General features: G+C 44.0%; 1 protein-coding gene across 2 annotated transcripts in view; it reads right to left on the bottom strand.

Moving 5' to 3' along the window:
• ELMO2 (engulfment and cell motility 2) overlaps nucleotides 1–24,292 on the bottom strand; it is a 40,893-nt gene that overhangs the window by 13,285 nt on the left and 3,316 nt on the right. The window contains exons 2-10 of one of the 2 annotated variants that reach the window (XM_011928868.1): nucleotides 15,045–15,143; nucleotides 14,688–14,728; nucleotides 14,157–14,229; nucleotides 13,724–13,774; nucleotides 9,403–9,584; nucleotides 7,706–7,805; nucleotides 6,491–6,642; nucleotides 3,813–3,891; nucleotides 750–800 (exon numbers count right to left, since the gene is read on the bottom strand). In XM_011928868.1, coding sequence (XP_011784258.1) covers nucleotides 750–800; nucleotides 3,813–3,891; nucleotides 6,491–6,642; nucleotides 7,706–7,805; nucleotides 9,403–9,584; nucleotides 13,724–13,774; nucleotides 14,157–14,229; nucleotides 14,688–14,728; nucleotides 15,045–15,122 — 807 coding nt within the window. In that variant the 5' untranslated portion in view covers nucleotides 15,123–15,143. Of the gene's footprint in view, nucleotides 1–749; nucleotides 801–3,812; nucleotides 3,892–6,490; nucleotides 6,643–7,705; nucleotides 7,806–9,402; nucleotides 9,585–13,723; nucleotides 13,775–14,156; nucleotides 14,230–14,687; nucleotides 14,729–15,044; nucleotides 15,171–24,292 lie in introns of both variants that reach the window. The other variant, XM_011928867.1, reaches the window with a different exon arrangement.

Here is a 24,292-nt window from a genome sequence, read left to right as displayed (position 1 = left end):
TCACCAGCCTAATTAAATGCCCTCAGCTGTCCTTAGGAATGAGACTAACCTTTCCTGATCTGGTCCTTGCTACCTCTCTAGCCTCCTCACCCACTTGCTCCTTGCTGTGTGCCTAATCACACACTCCTTCTGGGTTCTGGCTACCCTCTGGCTGAAATTCCCGTTATTCCCGGTCTGCCTACTCATCCTCCAAGGCTCACCTGGAGACATTCCTCTAAAAGTTTCCAGAAACACTCTTCTTCAAGGCAGAACTCACTGCTCCTCCTCCATCCTTTCCTAGACCTCAGACCGGGATCACACCACACTATGATCACTAGTCTTTCCTACCGGGCCAGAAGTTCTTTGAGAGCAAATACACTTGTTTACTTAGTCCTGTCAGTGCCCTACACAATTCAGGTTTTTAATCAGTGTCAGCTGGATGAGTTATTTTCCCTGTTGTGCCTATTTTAACATATTCCCTCTGGATAAAAATTCTGTAGTTGCAGGGCAACAAACAGTAGAGCTGGCCTTGGTCCCTCTCTGGAGTCACTGCAATTGCTGGTGAGATGGCCGCCTAGAGGCAACTCTGCTCACAGAGGATCACAGAAAAAAGCTCTTCGGTTCGAGAGGTATTTCTTATTGATAAGGTTCCTCTGTGTGTTCTCCTCACTCATTAATAATTTCAATAATAATATAATAACAGTAACAGTAATAATTGCAATTAATAGTAACAAAATAGTAGCAAAATACACCGTGTTCCAGGAACTCACATTCAGGATTATAGACCGGAGATGCTTCTGTGCAAATGCATTGGCCATATCCTATGGAGGAAAATAAGCAAATATAAGGCAGGGTGGCAGGCACACACCTGTGACTACTTCGAGAGGAAGGTGATGTCATAATTCTGAGCCTTTTTGGCTTTCTTAAATTTTTTTCCTCCCAAATGAAAAGTGGGTGAATGAACAAAAATCCACTGACCATCAAATGTATTTCACACTCTGAAACATTCCCTATTTCTGTGAGTGCAAATTAATTCAAATAGGATTTCCCTTCCTAATGGCACAATCAACTGCACTGTCTTCAAAGAGAGATGTGGACTGCTTGAAGATGAGACACTTGTGTCACAAGGACATTGCACGTGGACACACAGCAGCGTGATGGTTTCCAAGCCACATGCATCGTGCCAGGCAGACCCCACCGCTAAGGCTAGAAGGAACTCTAGTGAAGCATTGACTCCAAACTTTGGGAGAGCTTTGGTCCAGCAACCCCCTCCCACCCTACAGCAGACGGCTGGGGCCTGGACACTCTACAACAGTAAGTAGTCTAGGATTCAGTTCTAACTGGCTTAGAGAACAATAGGTCCAGTGTTTTGGGTAATTTTTTATAACAGGCTCACCTTTTTTATAATATTTGATCCAGATTTTGATAGTCATGCTTTATTTATTCATTTAGATATATATATTATATATATATATATCTTGATTTCTGAAGTGACTACAGTGATAATTTAATCACTGCTAAGGAGTCAGCTTCATCAAAAAGAACATCAGTGATTATTCTGTATTGTATTTGTGATACTGTGATACCCTGAGGAGCTATTGAGATGTGAAGCTATTTTCCCATAAACAAAATGGTCTCAGATTACAATGCCTTTAATTTTTCTGGCAGCTTTTCATAACTCTTGTCTCCTCCTTCCAGTGTCTACCATCACTTCTTACTAATGTTAATTACTATGACTTCATTTTCTAAACTGCTGCTTTCATTTAATTTTATAGAGAATCCTAAATCAGTGGGCCTGAGGGAGCTGTCACATCTCTCCTATGGAGTAGTATCTGTGAGCTCTGTGTCATTTTTCTCAGAGCTGAAAGGCCCCTCTCTCACACTTCTGGATTTCTAGCCATATTCCAAATGGCTGATGCTGCCAGGAACATTAAATTTTACTTTGCATTCACTGAATACATACTGGCTAGCAGAGGAGGACAGTGGCCTAGGAACTTCTTTGGTAACTATAGGAAGTCGACTGAGATTAAATCTTGCTGTGGACAACTCACAAAGTGGGTAATTGACAGTGGTCTGCAGCTAGAATATAAAGGTATTAGACCGAAAGCTTCTCTGTGGTGTCAGAGGGAGGCATTTATCCCCTTTCATCTCCTCGCAAAGCTGACCTCTCTAAAGCTCCCTATAATGAAGAAATGAGCATCCAAATTCCCTTTTGTCGATTGTCTAAACCTTTTCAGATTCCTACCGTCTAGTAAGAGTCCAAAAAGGGCATGGATACCTTTTCTCTTCCACTAAAGCAAGAAAGAAGGTGTGACGCATCCATGATATTGTCTAGATCAAAGTCGCAAGCTGTTTCTAAGTCTGGTCTTCCCTAGTTGAACCACAGACCCATGCAAAGGCAAGTTATAAAGGAAGGCTGGGGCCACACTCCCTGGGGCAGGTACCCCCTTAATCCTTTCTGTGACTCTAATCTGCAGTACTTCCCTAAGTGTCCTGACAAAGGAGATTCACGGCACACAACCTTTCCCTGGGTCTTGGCATGCCCTGAACATCTAGATCAGACTATGAGCTTCTTGCCTAGCTTTGACTTCCCCACCTGGAAGAGCCGGGGCCCTTTCCACGTGGCGGTGCTACTTACAGTGACAGGCAGGTCTAGAGGATTAAGGTGCTTGTCCTGCCGGCAGAAAGCAAAAGCACAGAGAGAAGCAGACAGAATGAGCTTTCAGCTTACATTCAAACAAGGACCGGGAAGGCAGATTAACAGAGCCAAGCCATCCAAGAAAGACAAGGACAGACAGAACCACAGATGCTTCTGGTCTTCCCTCTAGAATCTACCAAGAGCTGGGTACATACATGATCCCACTTGGATTTCATCTTACTGAGCCCATGAGATTGTCAGAAAACGAAAACGTCTTACTTTTAACACCACTTGGGCTTTTCTCAGTGAAATCTAGAATGTTAGTGTTGGCAGGGCTGTCAGAGATCATTTAAACTGGCCCTTTCATTTTACAGAAAGAGAAACCGAGACCCAAAGAAGTTACAAACACTTGCCTAGCCAGCAGCAGGGAGAATACTTGGTCCCAGGCCCCTTGACTCTTAGGTCAGTGCTTGTTCCACCACCCAGGTGATTCTTAGTTTCCTCATTTGTGAAACAGGGATCTTGTTTTTCCTCAGACATCCTTGTGAGGTAAACAAGGCAGACATTGTTGCTCCCATGTGACAGGTGAGGAAACTAAGGTTCACAGAGGCAGAGCTATCTGCATAATGTCAGTCAATGAACGGGAAGGAAGATGTTTAGAACCTGCATCCAGAGAACCTTTAAACATAAAACTTAGTGCAAAGTCCCGTTCATACTGGACCCCTTTACCCACAGGGTCTCCTCTTCCTTATTCTTGATCCTGTAACCCAAGAGTTGGCAAACTATGGCCATATTAGGCTTGTTGCCTGTTTTTGTAAATAAGATTTTATTGGAAGACAGCCATACCCATTCATTTACCTACTGGCTGAGGCTGCTTTTGGCTACAATGGCAAGGTTGAGTAGCTATCACACAGACCATATGGCCCATAAAGTCAAACATATTTATTCTCTGGCCCTTTAGAGGAAAAAGTTTGAAGGGCCCTGCTCTCATCTAAGACCCAGCTGGTTTCCCCTCATAGTTCTTCCCTGGGTCTTCCTTAGCAAAGCCACCCTGCTGGGCTCCAGACCAGATGGCTAGGAAGAAGGACTCTTGGGAAAATGGCTGGATTTGTGCTTTCTGCACAGCAAAGAGTATATGGAGTGAGAATTCTCTCAGAAAAGCCCAGATGAAATATATGAAAAGGCAGCCACAGACCTGTCTCTTGTCCTCAGGAGCCTTCAGAAAAAGTGCATTGATCAGTGCAATGGCGTAGGTCTGAATCTCCTGATTGGAGCTGTGTCAATGGAGAAAGAAGGCAGAGGGAGATTAGAAGACTGAACAGCAAGATGATGCTTAGAGATGGTTTAAAACAATCACTCATAGATTATAAGCAAAGTGACCATGCTCTTGACCCAGCAATTTCACTAATAGGAATTTATCCTAGGACAGTAATCAGAGAGCTGTGCAAGATTTACTGATAAGGTGTTTCATTAAAGTACTACTTAAAAAACAATGGGAAGTAATCCAAATGATCACATTAGCTAACTGTTTATACATATGAGAATCTTAAGTAGTTATTGAAAGTCATGTTTTAGGGTCAAGATTCTCAACCTGGGATTCAGGGATAGGCTTAGAGTGTTTGTGAACCCCAGGAATGATACAGAAATTGTTCTATGTAGTTTGCTAACTAAGTGGTATTTTTTCCAAACTGGTGAGAGTAACATACTTGTTACCAGATTTTCAAAGGTGTCTAGGTTGCAAAAAAGACTTAGAATTACCCTTTCAGAAAAATCTTTGACATGGAGAAATGTTCAAGATATATTATTCAGCTAAAAAAAATCAAGGTCCACATAGTATATATAATGAGATCCCGATTTTGTTAAAAATATGCATAAAAATACTGAAGGGACATTCAATTTAATGTTTAACAGTGGGTATGTCTGGAGGTGAGATAATGGGCAAAGAATTTACTTTTTGGGTTTTTCTGTATTTTTAAAGTCTTTGACTATAAACTTATTTTATTATGAACAAACAAAATAACTACAATCATTCTCTGGAATCTTACAATCCTGGTACTTGACATTTCCACCTGCCATGTCTTGGGTGCATTCTGTGGCTGTCTTTCCAGAGGGTCTGACAGGCTTCCTGGTTAGTCACATGGTACCCAGGGAGTCTAACAGAGGGCACTAAGTGTTCCTCAGCCGAAATATAAGTTCTGGTGACAGCTGTGGGCTGAAAGTATTCATGATTGGCCCCTGTGAAACGCCATGTTCCCCTATCATCCCTCGGGAGGCAACTGGGGCCACTTGAATTCAGAGACAAAAAAAAAAACAGCGAGGTAGATGTGAGGTTACAGGAAGATCAGAATTCTCTATCTGGAGTTTATAATGTCCCTCTCACCTTAATCAACCTTGGTGGCTCACTGGGTATGAAAGCTGAGGCTAGACCAGGCATGGTGGCTCACACCTGTAGTCCCAGCTACTCAGGAAGCTGGGGTGGGAGGACTGCTTGAGCCCAACAGTTTGAGACCAGTCTGGACAACACAGCAAGACCTTGTCTCTACAAAAATGAAAAAAAAAAAAACTAGCCAGGTGTGGTGGAGTGTGCCTGTGATTCCAGCTACTCGGGAGGCTGAGATGGGGAGGATCGCCTGAGCCTGCAGTGAGTTATGATCATGCCACTGTGCTCCAGCCTGGGCGACAGAGTGAGAGCCTGTCTCAAAAAAGAAAAGCAAAGAAAGCTGAGGCTGGAAATTCCTTAAAAGTGACAAGGAGAAATCAGAGTTGCAAAGAAATAATTGTGCTTTCTGTTTACTTGGATTAGTGGGGAGACAAGTTGGGAGCATAGCTGAGTGAAGACAGGGCCACTATAAACTCCCAAATCTGGGAGCTATGACTTCCCCTTGAACTGGTGGGGGATTCTGGCAACATTCTGACAATGTCCAAAAAGACAGAAGTGAGCAACAGTCAGAAGAGAATCAACAGGAGTGCCACCGCTGTTTTGCAAAGTCCAGCTTCCGTACATGGTGTAGGTTGGTTGGAAGTGAAGTAAAAACAACGGAGATGGGAAAAACGTTACTCCAATGGGTTCATTTGTCATATAGTCTCATTATCTGGTAAAATGTTTTAGGATGTGATAAGAGTCTTAACAAACAAAGGAAAAAAGTCCCTGAATTTACTGAATACCTAACCCATACTGGCCACTATGCTGGACCTTTTAAAAATCTCCTTTGATCTTCACAGGGTGAGAGGCGAAGATGATTAACCTATTCTAGAGATGAAGAAACTGAGGCCAGAAGAGACTAGGTTACTTGCTGATGGCAGTGACATAGTAGGCACAAGAGCCTGGATTTGAACTGATATTCCAAACTCACGCCCTGTGTGATGATACTTCTTACAAATCACCCACAGCGCATCATCAGTTCAGTGAGCATTCATTCAACAAGTACTAATTAAGCCTCTACTTAAATCAAAACAGGGGATACAATGATTGGTCTGTTTCCAGGGGGCTCTATGTTCAAAATGGGCAACAGATAATAAAAATCCAGTATTTTATACAATTATCATAGGTACAAACAGAGACTGTTGGGCCCATGTGGGAGAAAGCATCTAATTTTGCCTGGTACCAGGGTAGTATGGGAAGACTGGGAAAATCTTCATTTTAACCTAAGGGGCAGAGAGAGTGACAGAGGATGTTAGGCAGGAGCATGACATGATCAGGTCTGAATGATGGGAGAAATTCTGGCAGGAGTGTGGAAGAGGTGACGAATGAATGTAGAGGCCAACCAGCAGCTTGGAATATAAGCAAAGCAGAGTAGGATTGGAAGACTTAAAATAAGAGGAGAGAAGAAGACATACAAGTGAAGGGAGGGAGGTGTAGGGTCTTTTACTCACACCTGGAGGTGTGAGATGAGCTGTCCCACGGTGATTTCCTCAGCTATCTTCTGGTACAGACTCTGGCTGTTCAAGACCATGCTCTCCAGAATGGCCAGGGACCTCTGAAGGATTGACACATCCACCATGGGCTGGCTCACATACCCTGCAATCTAGACCCAGAGATGGTACATCAACTGAGAAGCTCAGGGCCAAAGAAAGATAGAAGATAAGCATCTGATGCTAGCCCTTAAAACTCTCTCTGCTTCACATTTGGGCAGCTGTTGCTAAGTGGATAGTGGTATCTGGTTTATAGCTACCCTGGCCAATGTGCCAGGGATTCCCTTGGCATGGATACCTTAATCTCAGATTATAGTATCCACTTAATTGTGATTCTTCAGAATCTAAAAGCTTAATTCTTTTTATCAAAATAAAGGTTCCAGCTTGAGAAAGTGGTATACAAAAGCAGAGAATTTTACTGATACTGGGATCTCATTTTATCTCCATGTACTTCCACTGACACACATTCTCCCTAAACACACTTAGACTTCTGAGAGGTAGAAAGGACCTTGAAGCCTTTTCCTGTAATCCTTCTTCTCAGTCCTCATTATAATATCCTTGACACGTGGTCATTTCACTTGTGTCCAGTGTTGGGGAGTCCCAATGTCCTAAGCCAATGATAGGTGAAATTCTAGGGCAGCAGACAGAATATTATTCATTGGTTTTAGTCCAGTTTTCTGAATTGACACTGCTCCTTTGTGTAAAAGAAACGAGGGTAAAACCAGAAGTCACCCCTCTTACCCACTGAGCTTAGTCGGACAATCCAAACAGGCTACCTTGCATATTTGTAAATAGAAGGCAGAATTACAAATGAAATGTACTTTTTTTTTTTTTTTTAATACAAAGAGAAGAGAGAGCTCAGGAAGTCGGTCAAAAGACTCAGGGCTAGTACTGGTTGACTGGCCGGCTTTATCCCCAGTCTCACTGACGATCTAATTCTACTCTGATCATATTTAGTTCTGACAGTTCAGTTCCATCTCAGTGCAGGCCCTGAGAGTATAACAAAATGCAAATCTTTCAGAAGCCACAGAAGACCAGAGCTTGAGGATGAAAAATCTGGCCCCAGGGAATATAAAGCTGATCTCACCAGAATGGCGATATTGCCTGTATCTCCCCTTAAGCCCTGTGAACTGGCAGCTGAGGGAGGAAAGAAAGACAGAATGTTGGAGGCCTCACCTGCTTAATAAAGGTGATTGAAACCATGTCCCAGGAGACAATGCCATGGTCCATGAGCTCTAGGAAGGCAGTCAGGGTGAATGCCAGCATTTCACTGTAGCTGAGACACGTGCAACACACACAAAATAGACAAGGATTCAGATCGGGAAACACAGGTGTGAGGGCAGCCACAAAAAAGATGAATTTTAATGTGAACACCCCATGGGAAATCAGTCGATGCAACTGTAACTGTGAGTGCCTGTGTGCACACCTAGCCAGATGTAGAGCAGATTCAGCCCAGGTGTCTATCACTGCAAAAAAAAAAAAAAGAAGAAGAAAAGAAAAAAAAATGCTGCTGGGTAATTAGATCTTCCATCTCCATATGCTTCATCCCAGGGACACAGAATCCCTTATCTATTTCCCAAGACCAAAGAAGACATTGGACCTTTGTCAAACTCCAACACCTGTCGGGGGAACCTAAGGAAGCATACATGCCATGTTAACCTTTGGGCCAAGAGGCAGTAGAGTGCAAGAGATGGGTTCAGTTCCTGTCCACCTTACTAACCAAGCAAATTTTATCTTTTCAAAATTCAATTTCTTCCTCTGTAAAATCAAATTAGTCTCACAGCGTTAACCTCGCAGGGTTGTAGAGAGGGCAAGATGATGATGTATGCAAAGCTCTTATTCTAGTGTTGGTAGAGAATAAGGATTAAAATGTTTTCTCTTCTCCTTATACATTTAATCCTTTATATATCTGTACGGTGCTCTAGAATTAACAGATGATATTCCTATTTACAAAGCATGTTCAGACACATTCTCATTAACAATACTTCTCACAGTAATACTGTGCAAGGTATTATCCTCAGGCTAAAGAGAGGGAAACTAAGGCCAGTCTAACCCTGCACTCTCGGGAGACTGTAGAACTATGTCAGTGCTGATGGCAGCTGAAGGCTTCAGGACTTCAGTACACCTGGAAGATCCAATATGTAAAACAAATATCTCTGATTAGTTACTCGATTTGGCTGAAAATTTCAATAGTTGATCTATGGGCTGAGAAGATTTCTGATTCCCTCTTCGGCAGGTTAGGCTCCAAGCACCAGTTTACTGACTGCTGCTCATAAGGCACAGCTGCCCACCACATGCATGTCAACTCTGGGGTATGATGAAGATGCCTGTGGGTATCACAAAGTTCTGGTCTCCTCCTCCCTGTGCAAAAGTGTGGCAGGGTGATGGTGAATGGGTAGGTTGAAACCTGTGGTAAACACAAAGGAAGGCCTGTGTGTGTGTGTGTGTGTGTGTGTGTATGGGATGGGAGGTGACTGGAGAGGGAAGAGCAGGGGATGATTACAAACAAATACCTGGGAGATACTGGAGCATCTGCTCGCTAACCCTCATCGGACCAATCATTTCCAGCAATTAACAGGTCTGTCACGACCTCACCGCTCTCCTCCTGACTTCTCTAGCCCCTATTTTTACTGCTCACTTGGCACAGTACTGTTTTGTACTATTATTTGTGAGAGCCCAAATAGACTACACGATTTAGAACCACAATATGGAATTCTGTCTCTCGGTATAGACTCTAGTGCTTGGCACACTGCTCTGTATGCCGGTGATATTCAATAAACTCCTTATTTGACTCAAGGGAAATGAGACTAGGATGCCCTGTGGGATGTAGTAAATTATCAAAGTCCTTGGAACGAGACCTTAGTCATACTCACTGGGACAAGAGCTTGGTTCCACTTTCCACGAGCCTTGTCAGCACAATGATGCCATCCATGTTGATGAACTCAGTAGCGAAAGTCACGTCGGCAGAGAGCTTGGCCAGCTCCTTCATGGCATCCAGCCGGGTCTCCATGTTGGATGACTGGGTCCTCTCCATCAGCTGGCGTGCAGCCCGGGACTAGGAGGCCAGGGACAACATATGTGCCATCTGCTCCTTGGAGAAGCTTACTCTGTGGATAGCTCAGAGGCCCTTCTGTGGACATCCAAACCTGAGGCAGAACTAGTTTTCTCACACTGCTTATGAGTTGCTAAATAAATGTTTGTGGGATCAATCAGGGCGTTATTAGTATGCCAAAACCAATCTATAGTTATCTGTATCTTTTCTGTACCACTTTGGTCTGTGGATTTAAAAAATTCCTACCAAGGGAAGACCACAGACATCTGGGAGGCCCAATAACGATGGTAAATCACAGAGAAACAGATACTGGTTTAATAGAAGAAGGTTTTCTATTAACTACAGCTGTCTGGCTGGGTGTAGTGGCTCATGCCTGTAATCCCATGACTCTGAAAGGTCAAGGCAGGATTGCTTGAGGCCAGGAATTAGACACCAACCTGGGCAACAGAGTAACACCCTGTCTCCACAAAAAATTTTTTTAAATGAGCCAGGTGTGGTGGTGCACACCTGTAGTCCCAGCTACTCAGGAGACTGAGGTGGGAAGACTGCTTGAGCCCAGGAGTTCAAGGTTGCAGTGAGCTAGGACTGCGCCATTGCACTGCAGCCTGGGTAACAAAGCAAGACTCTCTCTCAAAAATAAAAAATAGGCCGGGCGCCGTGGCTCACGCCTGTAATCCCAGCACTTTGGGAGGCTGAGGCGAGCGGATCATGAGGTCAGGAGATCGAGACTATCCTGGCTAAACACTGTGAAACCCCGTCTCTACTAAAAATACAAAAAAATTAGCTGGGCGTGCTGGCGGGTGCCTGTAGTCCCAGCTACTCGAGAGGCTGAGGCAGGAGAATGGCATGAACCTGGGAGGTGGAGCTTGCAGTGAGCTGAGATCGTGCCACTACACTCCAGCCTGGGAGACAGAGGGAGACTCTGTCTCAAAAAAATAAAATAAAATAAATAAAAAATAAAATAAAATTGGCCAGGCACGGTGGCTTAAACCTGTAATCCCAGTACTTTGGGAGGCCAAGGCGGGCAGATCACGAGGTCAGGAGTTTGAGACCAACCTGACCAACATGGTGAAACCCTGTCTCTACTAAAAATACAAAAATTAGCTGGGCATGGTGGCATGCGCCTGTAATCCCAGCTACTCAGGAGGCTGAGGCAGGAGAACTGCTTGAACCCAGGAGGTGGAGGATGCAGTGAGCCGAGATCGTGCCACGGTACTCCAGCCTGGGCAACAGAGCAAGACTCCATCTCAAAAAACAAATAAATAAATAAAATAAAATGAAATTTATAAAACTGTTAGACAGCAGAAGAGGTTTCTCTTGAGGTATTAAGCTCCCTGTCACCAGAAGCAATCAAGGAGAATCTGGACAACCATCTGTCAAAGACGCTGTAGAAGGGATTCTTGCATTGGGTGAAGAATTTAATCTGATGTCCTCTAAGGTCCCTTTTAATCTGAAAATGTGAAAAGCCTGGCAATTTTTTAAAAACTTTCTCTCAAAATCCGTATGATTGTTCCTCAAAGTGATAGTTCTGGGGAAACTTTAAGAACATCAAGGAGCCAGAAACAATTTCCCAATCGTTTTTTGAAAATGCAGTCTGGTGAAGACAAAACCTCCTCCTAGCACATGAACTTTTCCTAGCAGGATGCCCGCCTCCTTTTCTGCAAGCTGCGACTAAAATCCCTCCTCTAGCATTCACTGGGCTTTCCTTCTGCTGAGCTTGTTACTATATGGTGTCTTACAATTTATTGTTTCATCATTCTCTGTTTTTTGGGTGTTAATTTGATGTTCTCCACTAGAAAGCAAGAGACTTAAGAGCAAAAACACTCCTGTCTTCTTTCCTTTTTCTTAGTGTTAAGCAAATGACTGGAGCCCAATTCCTGCTACCACCAAGGAGTCAGGCCTGCTGGCCCTCTCCCCTTTCTTTGCCTCTCCTCTTTTAATATTACAAAGATGGCCCTTCAAAGCACAACGCTCTCTGTGATACAGAAGCCCTCACTATCTCTACAGTGGACAAAATGTGCGCCACGGGAAAAGGGCACAGCATAGAACAATCTGAAGAGCACTGGTTTGCATCCCACTTAGAAACTTCCAACTCCAAATGTCAATTTTCCTCCTGAGACAGCATTTCTGGGCTGCTGCCTCCTGCTCCAGAGAGATGTGCTTCTGGGAAAGTCAACTACACTGTGCAAGAGGTCTGTGAAATGTGTTGGCACTTCCTTAAAAGTGAGTAACTCCCAAGCTGTCGTATTACATTACCAGAGCTTAGGAGGGAAGAATGAAGTCCTTAAGATGAGAAGAGTTCAGGAGATGAGGGGGAGGCAGAAGAACATGATGGGAGGAATATGGGCCTAGTAGTCAGACAGACCTGGGTCTGAGACCGAGCTTGGCTACTTTATTAGCTATGTGACAAGTGGCAAGTAATTTAATCTCTGTAAGCCTCAGTTTCCTTGTCTACAGAATGCGGCTATCAAGAGTACCTATCTCATGGGATGTTTGTAAAGATTAGATGATTTAATTACACAAAGTATTTAGCAAAATACAGGCATTCAGTAAATGTTGGCTGATATCACTTCGTATCTCCCCTCCTCTCAGATGACCCAGTCTCTCTGCACCAAGAAAAGAGGTGACACCATGCCCTTAATTTTCTGGCTGCCCTTCTACAAATGGTGATTCCCTCTACCTGGGCTTTGAGTCCTTCCTCTCCTGGTCCACTAAGGTCCTGTTCTATTGATTACCTGCTTTCCTGCACTTTCAACCTTCCTCTCTTCCATCTGAACACATTCTTAAGGGCACATAAAAAATTGCAACAGAAACAAGAACCATGAAGGGTCAGAAACGTGGGGAACTGGGCAGATGGGGGCAGGAGTTGGGGGGAGACCTTTTGCTACATCTCTGTGAAAATTTTTGATTTGTGAAACACATGAATGCTTTACCTGCTTTTAAAAAGCACATCTTTTTGACTCCACGTCCCCTTCGTGTTATCACCTTCTCTGTGTTTTCTTTTAAAATCAAGCTTCTTGATACAGCAGTAGACTCAAAGTCCTTACTGTTTTACCTTTCTTTTACTTGACCCGCTTCAGTCTGGCCACCTGGCCTCCCCACATAACTTTTTTGTGAATATCATGTATCCTCTTCACCTCCCAAGTCATTAGACAGCTTTTTTGTTCTCAGTTTACTAAATCTCTCTGCCCATTAAAAACTGCAGACCATACTTTCCTCAGTCTTGACACTCTCCCTGCCCAAAGCTCCTCAGTCACTTCACATTCTTGGTGTTCTTTCTATCCTTCTGGTTGCTTCCTTAGTGACCTTTAAGGGCTGCTCTTGCAGAAACCAGGCTCATCCTCCATTCTCCCCTTTCCTTCCACATCCAGCATATCACCATACTCATAAAGCTTACCTCCTAGATACTCTTCAAATCCATCCTTTCATCTCCATTACCATTTGCCTTCACTGGGCTTTTAACATTCCTCCTTAGCCTTTTCAAAGGTTCCTACTACCACCAACCTTCTTCTTAAGGCCCATCTTCCACACAGTCACTCAAGTGATCTTTCTAAAACTTAAAATGTAAACATAAAATATCTTCCTGCTTAAAATCCTTCAATGTCCCTAGTTTCCCTCAGGACAGAGTTCAAAGCTATGAGCAGGCCATCCAGGAACCTTGAATATCTGGCTTCTCAATGTTTGCTAAAAGCCTCCAGCCACCCAGCACTCCTGCTTTTCCCAAACACAGCACACCTCTGTGCCTTGGCATATGCTGATTTCTCTGATTGGGATACTTTTCCTTTTCTTATTTCTCTAGCTAATTCTTGCTCATCCTTTAACATCTGAGCTAAGTGACCACTTCTCTGGCAAGGCTTTCTGGAAATCTCCAGGCTGAGTTAGGTGGTCCCCTTTGTGAGTTCCCACAGCTCCCTAAGCAAGTTTCTCTCAAGACCCTTGAGACAGGCCTTCTATTGCATTTGTTTACTCCCCACTAGGTGATGAGAACCAAGACAGACTTATTTTCCTGTACTATTTCCTGATACAAAAAGACTGACTGTCTAATCTCCAGAGTCCTTGTTTCTAGAACAGAACCTGGCCCATGGTAGGTGCCCATATTTGTTTGTGACATGAATAAACTCCTAAGGAAGGAAAATACGTACCGGGGAGATAGCTAGTTGTAAGATTGTCCCATTCTTAATGTCACTGCGAGTCTAGATAGTGAAAAACAAACAAAAAAAGTAACTAAGATAAAATGTTAAAGTGGTACAAGCAAGTTGAATCAACAATAATGTTGTCTTTTTTACAGTAGATGTAACTGAGGCTCTTCAGTCGGGCCCTCTCCTCCTGCTTATTCCTTGGCAAAGAGCTTCTAAGATCCTCTTCTAGCACCCCGGGCCCTCAGGAAGTAAAAGTCACCTTTTTCCAGCCACTAGGGAGGAACAAGGGCTGGTGCTTCCCAGTCTGTCCAGGGAGTGACTCTTTACCCAACACATGAAAGCTACCTGGATGCCGAGTGAAGATAAATAGTGCGTCTTCTTGGGTCATTTACTTCCAAGCAAGGCCCACAGTTATTTTGCCTCTCCCTGTACTAACCTGTTCGGTGATGTACAGCTGAGGACCATCTGCGTAACGGAGGGTATAATACTCTGGGTTTGGCAACGACCACCTATGCAAGAGAAAAACAGTACATCCCACTTGGCTACTCTCTTGTCCAGAAGCTGCTCATAAATAATTTTCAATAGAGTTGCTCAAGGGATTGGGTGGCCTATTTGGAATACAGTGGAAAAAAACAAAGCTTTAGGTTGTCATGTAGAAAAAATCATGGCCTCAGCCTTTTGTAAAGATGAGCACCACAAAAGGAGGTGTGCAGAACTGAGGAGGGGTCTCAGATTCTACTGGGACCTCAAGCAGAGCAATGCTAGACTTTAAGGAAAAAATTAAGAAGTATAAACGTCTTAGGGGTATTGTTGTCAACTGTACTTCCTTCCCAAGACAATGATTCCCAAGACCCCCATGCTGGGGACCTGCCTAACTGGAGATCCTTCTCAGAACTCCCCTCAAGGTGTGGCAGTGCTCCTTCAGTCAGAGCTGCCACTGTCGAAAACGAGGTCCGTTTCAACCTACCCATCACAAACTTCCTTGATAATGGATGCCAGGGGCCGTTTCTGAAAGAGAGAGAGAGAAAGCCTTCAACAGCAGCAACATCCTACTCATGCCAAGGTTCTGACAAGAGGGCTGCCAAGCAGGGTCAAGCTGGGGCATGAGAATGAACTTCTTTCCTAATAGCTTTTGTTGAACAGGAAGCCTCTCCCAAGCCATGGTGACCGACCTTCCCTAGGGTAGGCCAGGCCCAAAGCTTAGCCTTCCTGTTGCTGGTTCTTATTCTTGATGCCCAGTGGTCCCCATCCCTCAAGATGTCCTCTGCCATGCACTCCCCAGATGCCTTTCCTTGAACCACTGCTTCTCACTTCAGGAGCGTACCTGGTCGATTTCAAGGAGCTGGGCGTTAGCACCTGGCCACTCAATGGCCACTTTGACAATGTCTGATGGTGGTGGCATCGTTCCCAATGGGCTCTAATTCTGTGAGACAAAAACAGACACGGCTGCCTGGGGAGAAGGAATCAGAAAGGTAGAAAAAGTCAGAGTATTTCTTCATTTTTCACTCTTGTTACATGTTTTGAAGAGCCTGAAGACAGACACTGCATAAAGTAACACATGAAACTACTTGGTTTGAATTTTTCTAGATCATACCACAACCTCTCCTTGGGGTTTTGTTTCTTGAGATTTTATCAGCAAGAAGAAATGGGACAAACAATCTATCATCCATAGATCAGCCGGCAGCAGGATGTGCCAGTGTGGCGCTTCAGTTTAAGAGTCAAGAGGACTCAGTGGTAGAAGAATGTATTTACTGCAAATTCCTGTCTTGAGACCTTGGGAGGAGAGAAGCATATGCTCCGAAACAGATAAGAATAGACAGCCTTTCTTGGTTGAGTGGTTAGCTGGAGGAGCCAGGCTACTTCTTTCTGCAGTCACCCTGGGAAGATCCCAGCGTCAGCGGGGCCCAGCCTCATGCTCTCTTGCTTCCCCCACACTCATCGATGCCACTCCTTTCCCCTCAAAGGACACAATGCAAAGCCTCCTCTGTGTGGGACGACATCAGAAAATGGGGAAGAGAACTGGGACAGGAAATGCTATTTTTGTCCTTATTGCCAAGGGCAAGGGCGGCTGACAACTCAAGTGGAGGGAGGTAAGCATATCCTCACATAAGGGCCCCTCTTACAAGGACAAGGCTTTGCCAAGTACCTCTGACCCCCTCCCCCACTTCTCTCCAAATAAAGGAAAATAAATCATCTTGAGCAAGTCTGGAAGATGGGCCCATGTGACTGGTATCCTAGGCAACTCTGATAGCTTACTGGTATTCCAAGCAGTAACTAAAGCACTCTCTCTCCAAGGTCTGACGAAGGGAAGTCACTTGGCTGATGGATTATTTCAATGTATATTTATACTCCTTGCCTACAGGTTCAGGAGAGGCCTCTCTCTTAATGAAAAAGACCTTTCTGCATCCTCCAGATTTAGCCATTCACCCACAATTCACGACTCGCTAATGGGGACCGCCTGCCTCTCCTGGCCTACAAAGCATAGCTGTCGAGAGGCTATTATGCATGTATGCTATCAATTTTTCAGCCCAAACACAGATGTCAGTTCTCACAGCCTGGTAAGTATAAACCTCTTTGATGAAAAGGAGTAAAAGTCCTGTCCCTGACAAGCCCACTGGCCTCAGAAAGAGGGATGCTTTCATGACCATGTCCTAGTCAGGATGGGATGCTTCAGAAGTCTGCTGTCATAAAAAGCCAACATTTCCAGACCATGACAATGTAAAGGGACTAGCTTTCCAAGTGCTTTCACTTATTTTATTGTGTCCTCCCAGCAGCCCCATGGATTAGGCAGAAGAGGATTATCACCTCCATTGGAAGATGGCACAACTGGAGCTCAGTGTTTTGTTAAGTGCCCAGGGTCACCCAGCTAGTAAGTCATAATGGGGGGACAGAACTTGGACTGGCTTCGGCCAATGCTTCCCCCTTTTCCTCTGAGCCAGCCTCAACTTCTGTCCACTACAATTAAACGTGGCCTAAAGGGACTGAAGTGAGTTGGTCTTATGGCCCCCAAAGGTTCCATAACTTCTGCAGCTCATGGCAGAATTTTTCACATGTAATTTTTATGTGCCTAGACGCAAAACAAACCTCAGAAAAGAAACTGGCCCTATCTGCATAATTTCTGGGGAAAATGCTCTGCTCCAGTTACAGGAAGGCAGGGAGTTCTCGTTCCAGGGGTGGCGCCATCAATCTCTGGATGCCTAGAGATGCCTCTTTATCCTTATCGGCAAAACTCCTGCAATTAGCAGACAGGACTGCACAGCTGTGAGGTCAATTTTAAAAACTGAGGTATAATTTACATACAATAAAATGCAGAGGGCTTAAAGTATGTTTGTATATATAATATACATCATATAAATATACACATGCATCTCCTTGTAACCACCACTCAAAATGAGACACTGAACATTTTCATCACCCTAGAAAATTACTTCATACTTCCTCTTCCCGTCAATCCTTCCAGTCCTTTAAAGGGGAATTTCTGACTTCTTAACATCATCCATGAGTTTTGCCTGTTTTTGTACTCCATATAAATGGAACTATACAATATGACTTTTTAGATCATTTGTTTAGTTTGGCTTCTTCTTATTTTTAAAATAAGCAGGCACAGAAGGTACAACAGAAAGAGCACTGGGCTGGAATGATTGTCCCTGCTGAAAAAAGTGACTGGATTTACAGCCAAAGGCCTCAGGACCCAATCCTAGGTCTTTCACAATGTATACCCCATGCCCGTTTAACCAAATCTCAGTTTTCTTCTATTGAAAGATGTGAGTATAGAACTAAAGCATGTCTCAGGTGCCTTGTAAGTCTAAAAGTCCATGATTTGTAAGTGGAATTTTAAAAATCCAAGTGAGGATGCCCATTTTAAAGTCCTTACCAAATGAAGTTACACCCTTCCTTAATTTCGATGGTGCTGCTAAGAAACAAACCACCTGATTTTTAACTCCTTTCTGAACACCATCTTTGGAGATAAATAAGCTAAAGCTCATTAGGTTATAGCTATTATTTTCTCTTGACCCCATATGACATATCCCAGATTGACTCTCTTTATTAAAGTTAGCCCTGAATGATTCTCAGCTGTTCAAAACTTCATACACATTTTAAAACACAGAGATTTGCAACCACCAAACTATTTGAAATATATTAATAAGCCCCCATTCTCAGTGACTCTGTCCTTCCCAGAAAGCCCAGGAAGCCTCTTTGAACTGAATGACACTCTCCACAACCGTGCCATAGCTGATGGGACCAAAGTGAATACCCAACTTTAGCAAAACTATTCCAATTCTTTCTCTTGAATTTAAAAGACACAGACTGGCCAAAAGACACAGACACCACATGGGCGTGGTGGCTCATGTCTGTAATCCCAGCACTTTGGGAGGCCGAGGCAGGTGGATCACCTGAGGTCAGGAGTTTGAGACCAGCCTGGCCAACGTGGCAAAACCCCGTCTCTACTAAAAATACAAAAAGTAGCCGGGCGTGGTGGCAGGCACCTGTAATCCCAACTATTCGGGAGGCTGAGGCAGGGAGGATTGCTTGAACCTGGGAGGTGGAAGTTGCAGTGAGCATAGATTGTACCATTACACTCCAGCCTGGGCGACAGAATGAGAGTCCATCATAAATAAATACATACATACATACATACATACATACATACATACAAAAGACACAGACTAAGGGAACTGGGTGATAATAGCCCTGGAGAAGTAAGATCATAGTAAGCTTCAGAGTGAATACCATGGCAAGCCAAAAATTCTCATGAGCCAAAGATATGGAGAAAAAAAAACCAAGAGCCTTTCAGAGGAAGTGATTCTGCAGGAGGAATCCAGAAATACCTAAATGAGCTGAGGCCAGAAATCAGAAAGAGATGGGAAAAGCCATTACCTGCTAACTTTCCGGATTACGTGGCTATACTTCTATGCTTGGGGTACCTGAAAGTCCACTTGTATCCTGCCAACAAAACTCCTATAAATGAAGCTAGTCTATGTTTCTACACATTGCAACTAATAAGCCTAAGGACAAAACTGCCCCCAAGCTCTGCAGGAACTCTAAAATGGAGGTCCAAGCAGACAGCAGCATCACTGGCATACGATGATGGTACTGGGTAAGCACTTAATTAACGATGGCTGAATTAACGAGAGCAAAACCCATGGGTTTCCTCTGGTTTGCTCTTACCCACTAGATAAGTCTGATTTGTTTGAAACAGATCAGTTATATGGTAACTTCATAGTAATCATATATCTAATAGTAATGTACAGGTAGCCTCTTTATTTTTATTTGTTTATTTATTTTTAAGATGGAGTCTTGCTCTTGTCACCCAGGCTGAAGTGCATGGTGTGATTTCGACTCACTGCAACCTCTGCCTCCTGGGTTCAAGCAATTCTCCTGCCTCAGCCTCCCGAGTAGCTGGGATTACAGACACTCACTACCACGCCCAGCTAATTTTTGTATTTTTAGTAGAGACGGGGTTTCACCATGTTGGCCAGGCTGGTCTTGAACTCCTGACCTCAGGTGATCCACCCGCCTCGGCCTCCCAAAGTGCTGGGATTACAGGCGTGAGCCACTGCCCAGTCCAGGTAGTCTCTTTATAGTTGATTGCTCACTTCTATATCATTATTATAGTTGATGCTCGTAAGAACTCTGAAAAACATTCCTATCTTACAGGTAAGGCAACTGAAGTTCAAATGGATTGACAAACTTGTTCTCCATGTACCTCTTTCTACATCTCCCTCCCAAAAGAAGGAGGGAAGAAAAAAAAGGAAGGGAGGGATAAGAAATAAAACAATAAATCAACCCAACACATCAGAACTGGGTCTCAAGCTTAGGTCTTAGGACTCCAAAGCTAGTTCTCATCCCTCTACCTAATACTTCCTTAGAGATGATGACATTAGCTAGCAATTACATAATGCTAAGGCACTATTTTAAGGCTTTACATATATTAATTCATTTAATCCACACAGTAATGCTGTGTGGTATGTTATTATCCCCACTTTAGAGATAAGAAAATAGAGGCACAGAAGAGTTAAGTAGAAGGCTCAGTGTCACACAGCTAGCAAGTGGCACAGCTAGAATTTGATACCAGGTTGTCTGATGTTGCTGGAAAGCCATGAGAAAGCAGGTGGCTCTGCATCTGACCTGCAGCAGGTGCTTTGTGGAGATTTCTGGTTTGTGTATCTGAAACCAGAGCACACTGAGGCTCAGAAACCTTCACAACAAGAACTCACCATTGTAACAGAAGACAGCACTCCACTGTCTACAGGTGGGCCACACTCCCTCATGTGCTATTTGGTCCTTTACATTCTAGCCACTCTTCCCTGGACTACCTGCTATTTCTATAAGGCAGGCCATGTTCTTTCAATTCTTCTGTACTTCTGCACATTCTCTTCCTCCTACTGACTGTCAGAAGAGCTCCTATTCAAGCATCAAAGCCTAGTTCAGATATTACCTCCTCCTTGTACTAGTCTTAGCTTTTGCTACTTTCCCTGGCAAAAGTAAATAAGATAGGGGCCTCTGTGTTCTCACAGCATCCTGTTCATACTTCCATTAACGAGTATGATTTTGTCATACTCTATTAGTTACATATTTACATATCTCCACTAGCTCCTCCTCCAGGACAGGTATAACTCTGCAGTCTCATAACCTAGCACAGCACTTAGTGTCCAGTGAAGGCTCAGTAAGCACCTGTGTCTGCTTAAACCCAATGGCTCTGACTTCTTCCACTCCAGTGAACCAGGCTGGCTCCAAACAGACAGGGACAGACATGAACTGTGCAGGTTGTCTGGTGTTCCCTCTGTGTCCCAATACCCTTTAACTACAAAGTATTTCCATTGTTTAACAGTTTGTTTTGGCTGGGCGCAGTGGCTCACACCTATAATCCCAATGCTTTGGGAGGTCAAGGCAGGAGGATCACTTCAGGCCAGGAGTTCGAGACCTGTCTCTACAAAAAATAAAAAATTAGCTGGGCATGGTGGCATGTGCCTGTAGTCCCTAGCTACACAGGAGGCTGAGGCAGAAGAGTTGCTTGAGTCCAGGAGTTTGAGGCTGCAGTGAACTATGATCATGTCACTGAACTCTAGCCTGAGTGATAGAGTGAGATCCTGTCTCTATTAAAAAATAAAAATAAAATAAAAAACTTGTTTTCATCTCAAACATCAGAATAAGTCTTACTGAAAAATCAGGGCTAGCACCCCTAACTCTAGTTAAAAGAAAGAGGAAAACATCCCTCTGCTTTTCTCCCTATGGAAAAGAAATATCAGGAGATAGGAGACTAGAAATAATTCTGTTCTCCAGATAATATTCCCAGGATAAAGGATCTCCTTATAGAGAACCCTTCCAGCACGTGTTTGCTTACTCCCTTCATTTTCATTCTAGAAAGGAAGTGGAAATTAGGTCAAAGGAATTCAATAACATTGCAAAATTCTCAGGGTTATAAATAGCCTCTTGCTCCGCCACTCAGCAGTACTGTAGCTCAATTGCAAACCATCAGCATAAGGGAGCTGTCGACAGTTCCACATCCAGGCCCAGAGGGCCCCTTCCGGATTAAACAACCCCCTACCCTTCTCCCTTCCACTCCTCTTTAAGCATTACAGTTATAAGGATGATTTGGAAAACTCAAAATGCTGCAAAACAGGAGACAGGCACACACTGACCTGAAGACAATTTCACTGTAAGTCATAAGAATGAAAGGCCAGGTTTTCAAACATAGAGCTGGGAAAAGTAGAGAAAAATAGGAACACTAGTGTCTCCAATGGAGCAGTCTCTAAGTGGCTTCCAGAAGGTGTGATTATAAAATCAGCACTGTTACAGAAGCCCCATGGAGCTTATCAATCACCCATGCAGTGACTGCTGCTTCACAGAGCTAGATTCTGACAGCAGGGTTGGAAAACCCATCTTAAGGAAGGAAGTGAAAGATGATCCCCTCCTATTAGTAAGGAATTTGGGATGAAGAATGCCAGGTTTCCAGTTCCCCTCCTTCCCCCTATTCGTTTAAGGATAAGAATGGATGTGTGCTTTTTGTTCAGTTATTTTGCTTTTGATTTGGTGAAGGAGGCATGGGTTAAGTTTGGTTTATGTTTCCTGCAACAGAATGCAACCTCATCAGGAAGGCAAGTTGGAGTCACGCCCTCTTTCTAATCGAGAACACAATCTCTATAAAGGCTTCCCCCTCTGCAATCTTCTCATCTGAGAAGTGACTCAATTTCCCTTAGTTCAGTCCACTGAATGACGATGAGACTCTGAGGTACAGAAAAGGGAGGATTTGACTCGCAGAGATTAAGGTTCTTATGTTTACTGCTGGAAACCCTGGGAAGGACCACTGTACTAACAGCAGCTGAAGTGTCCCCTTTTTGTTGAAGTGTGTTAGACACAGGACTCATTCAAACATGGTTAAAAGCCACAAACTTACATAGAGGGAAAAGTGTGGTGAGAAGGGGTGTGGGGGCAGGGGAACTGTTTGGGTTTCCTCATCTTGATTCCTGCTGTGAGAACGGCCTGGGTCTTCTCTTATCCTGCATAGACACCTTCTGTAGTGTTCCTATACTTAAAGAATAGTGCTTAAGTAAGCTCCCTAGCAGAGCATTCAACTTACTCCCGTTCCACCGTGGTTCTATGGTGGAACTGGCTTTCAGACTCGCTTTTGCAGATGCCATGCTCTCGCCAGACCACCTGTTCCCTGAAAAACCATGCTCTTCTGAGTCCGTATGTTTGCTTGTGCTATTATTTCCTCTTCCTTGTCCAGCTGGCAAACTTCTACTCAACCTTCAAGGCCCAGCTAAGATAATCACTCTTCTATGTGGCTTTCCTAATCCTCTTACCTCAGGGAAATTTAATTGCAGCCTCATCTGTGATCCCAGTCTTTTATACATACCTTCATGATCCTACGGATTTACAATTCTCTATGTGCAGTCTCTTCCCTGGCTACCACAGGTGTGATGTGCACACCAGCAGCGGCAGTATCCCTGGGAGCCTGTAGTAATGGGGAAGCACCTCTCCAGCCTAGACCCACCCAATCAGAATCTGCCTTCACACAAGATCCTGGGGGTGGTTCCAGCCTAACGTAGGCTCTAGATCAGATAAAGTCCGAGAAACAGTGGTTCTCAAGTCTGGCTGTGAATGCACACCCCAGGTCATTTATAAACTCCAGATGATGTTAACAGGTGGCCAGGTCGACCCACAGCTACAGGAGACTTGACAACCTGAGGGCAAGGACTCAAGAAGCCTGAGTCTATTCCCCCATCTACTCTTCCCCCAGTTTGCAGCACACTGCCTGCCACATAGCTGCGTCCATAGAATTCTACAGGAAAATTCCCTCCAGGGTGCTTCCAGACCTAACTAAATACCTTTAAAAGAAATTGCCTAGAACTTTCCAAATCCCTAACTACAATGACTGAGGAGATGAATTTACAGAAAGTCAGTGTTTACAAACCACTTGCCTCGGTTTTTGGAAATGAGAGGAAACAGAAACTGAGATGGAAAATACAGACGAACTTCAGAATTAAACTTCAGAAAACGGTGGCTACACAAGGAGATGGACCTTGGGTAGGCAGGGAGTGTGGTGTGCTGGGAGGAGTCCTGGGTTATGACTAAAACCTCAGGCTGTGAACTCCTTCAATACCGACCATAACAGCACAGCACTGTTCTCAGTGTAAAATCAGGCCAAGCCCTTTCATTATATAAATAAGGGAACTGAAGTCCAGAGAAGCTGGCAAGGCCATGCCACCAGTTAGAGACAAAAGAAGGCCTAGGTCCTCCACTTCTGGTTTAGTCCTCCTCCTGCAGCACAGCTTTGCCACAAGCACAAGCCTTTCTGGACCTCAGGTCCTGATCTACATGGGGGTCTGGACTAGATGTTTTTGAGCTCTCTTCCAACTCTGGCCTTCTAGTGAGGCAGTGTAGCTTAACAGTTAGGAGCTGTGTTCTGGAGTAGGAAAGGCCTGAACTTGGATCCTAGCACTAACAATTTCCTTACCTATAAAACGGGGATTAGCATCAACCCTACCCTGTAAAGCTGTTGTGAGCATCAAGTGGGATAATAAAGCACTAAGCATAATAGCAGAATTCTAACTGTGTGAACCTGAAGAAACTGCAAAAGCTCTGAAACCACGTTTCCCCAACACAGAAAGCCCTACCTGCTAGGCAGGTATATTGTGTATTGTTGAAAAAATGAGAAAGCATATGTGAAGGCAGTCCAGGAGGAAAGTCAATACAAAAGGCAAAGCATTTGTTGGTGTTCCACTATTATTATTATTGTTTCCCAGTGGAAGAACTTTGGAAAATGTTATGATCAGTTCCAAAGCAGCAGCCAATACAATACCTGGTAAATAATAAGTGCTTAGCAAATATTTTCTAGTGACTCACATTAAACCAGCATAGCATGCCTAATAGGGTTAAAAATTCAAATGTCTTAGGCAGCCAAGCAGGTAAGTAAATAAACCAAGCAGCCTCCATGTAGGGTCTGTAACACTGCAAAGTACCATCTTGCCTAGAGGAGTTTAAATCCAACATTTTTTTTTTTTTTTTTTTTTTGAGACGGAGTCTCGCTCTGCCGCCCAGACTGGAGTGCAGTGGCCGGATTTCAGC

This window comes from Colobus angolensis, unplaced genomic scaffold, assembly GCF_000951035.1.
Source record: "Colobus angolensis palliatus isolate OR3802 unplaced genomic scaffold, Cang.pa_1.0 Scaffold8, whole genome shotgun sequence".
Taxonomy (NCBI): Eukaryota; Metazoa; Chordata; class Mammalia; order Primates; family Cercopithecidae; genus Colobus; species Colobus angolensis.
The sequence above is the reverse complement of the archived record's forward strand: the minus strand, read 5'-3'. Positions and strand labels throughout refer to the sequence as shown.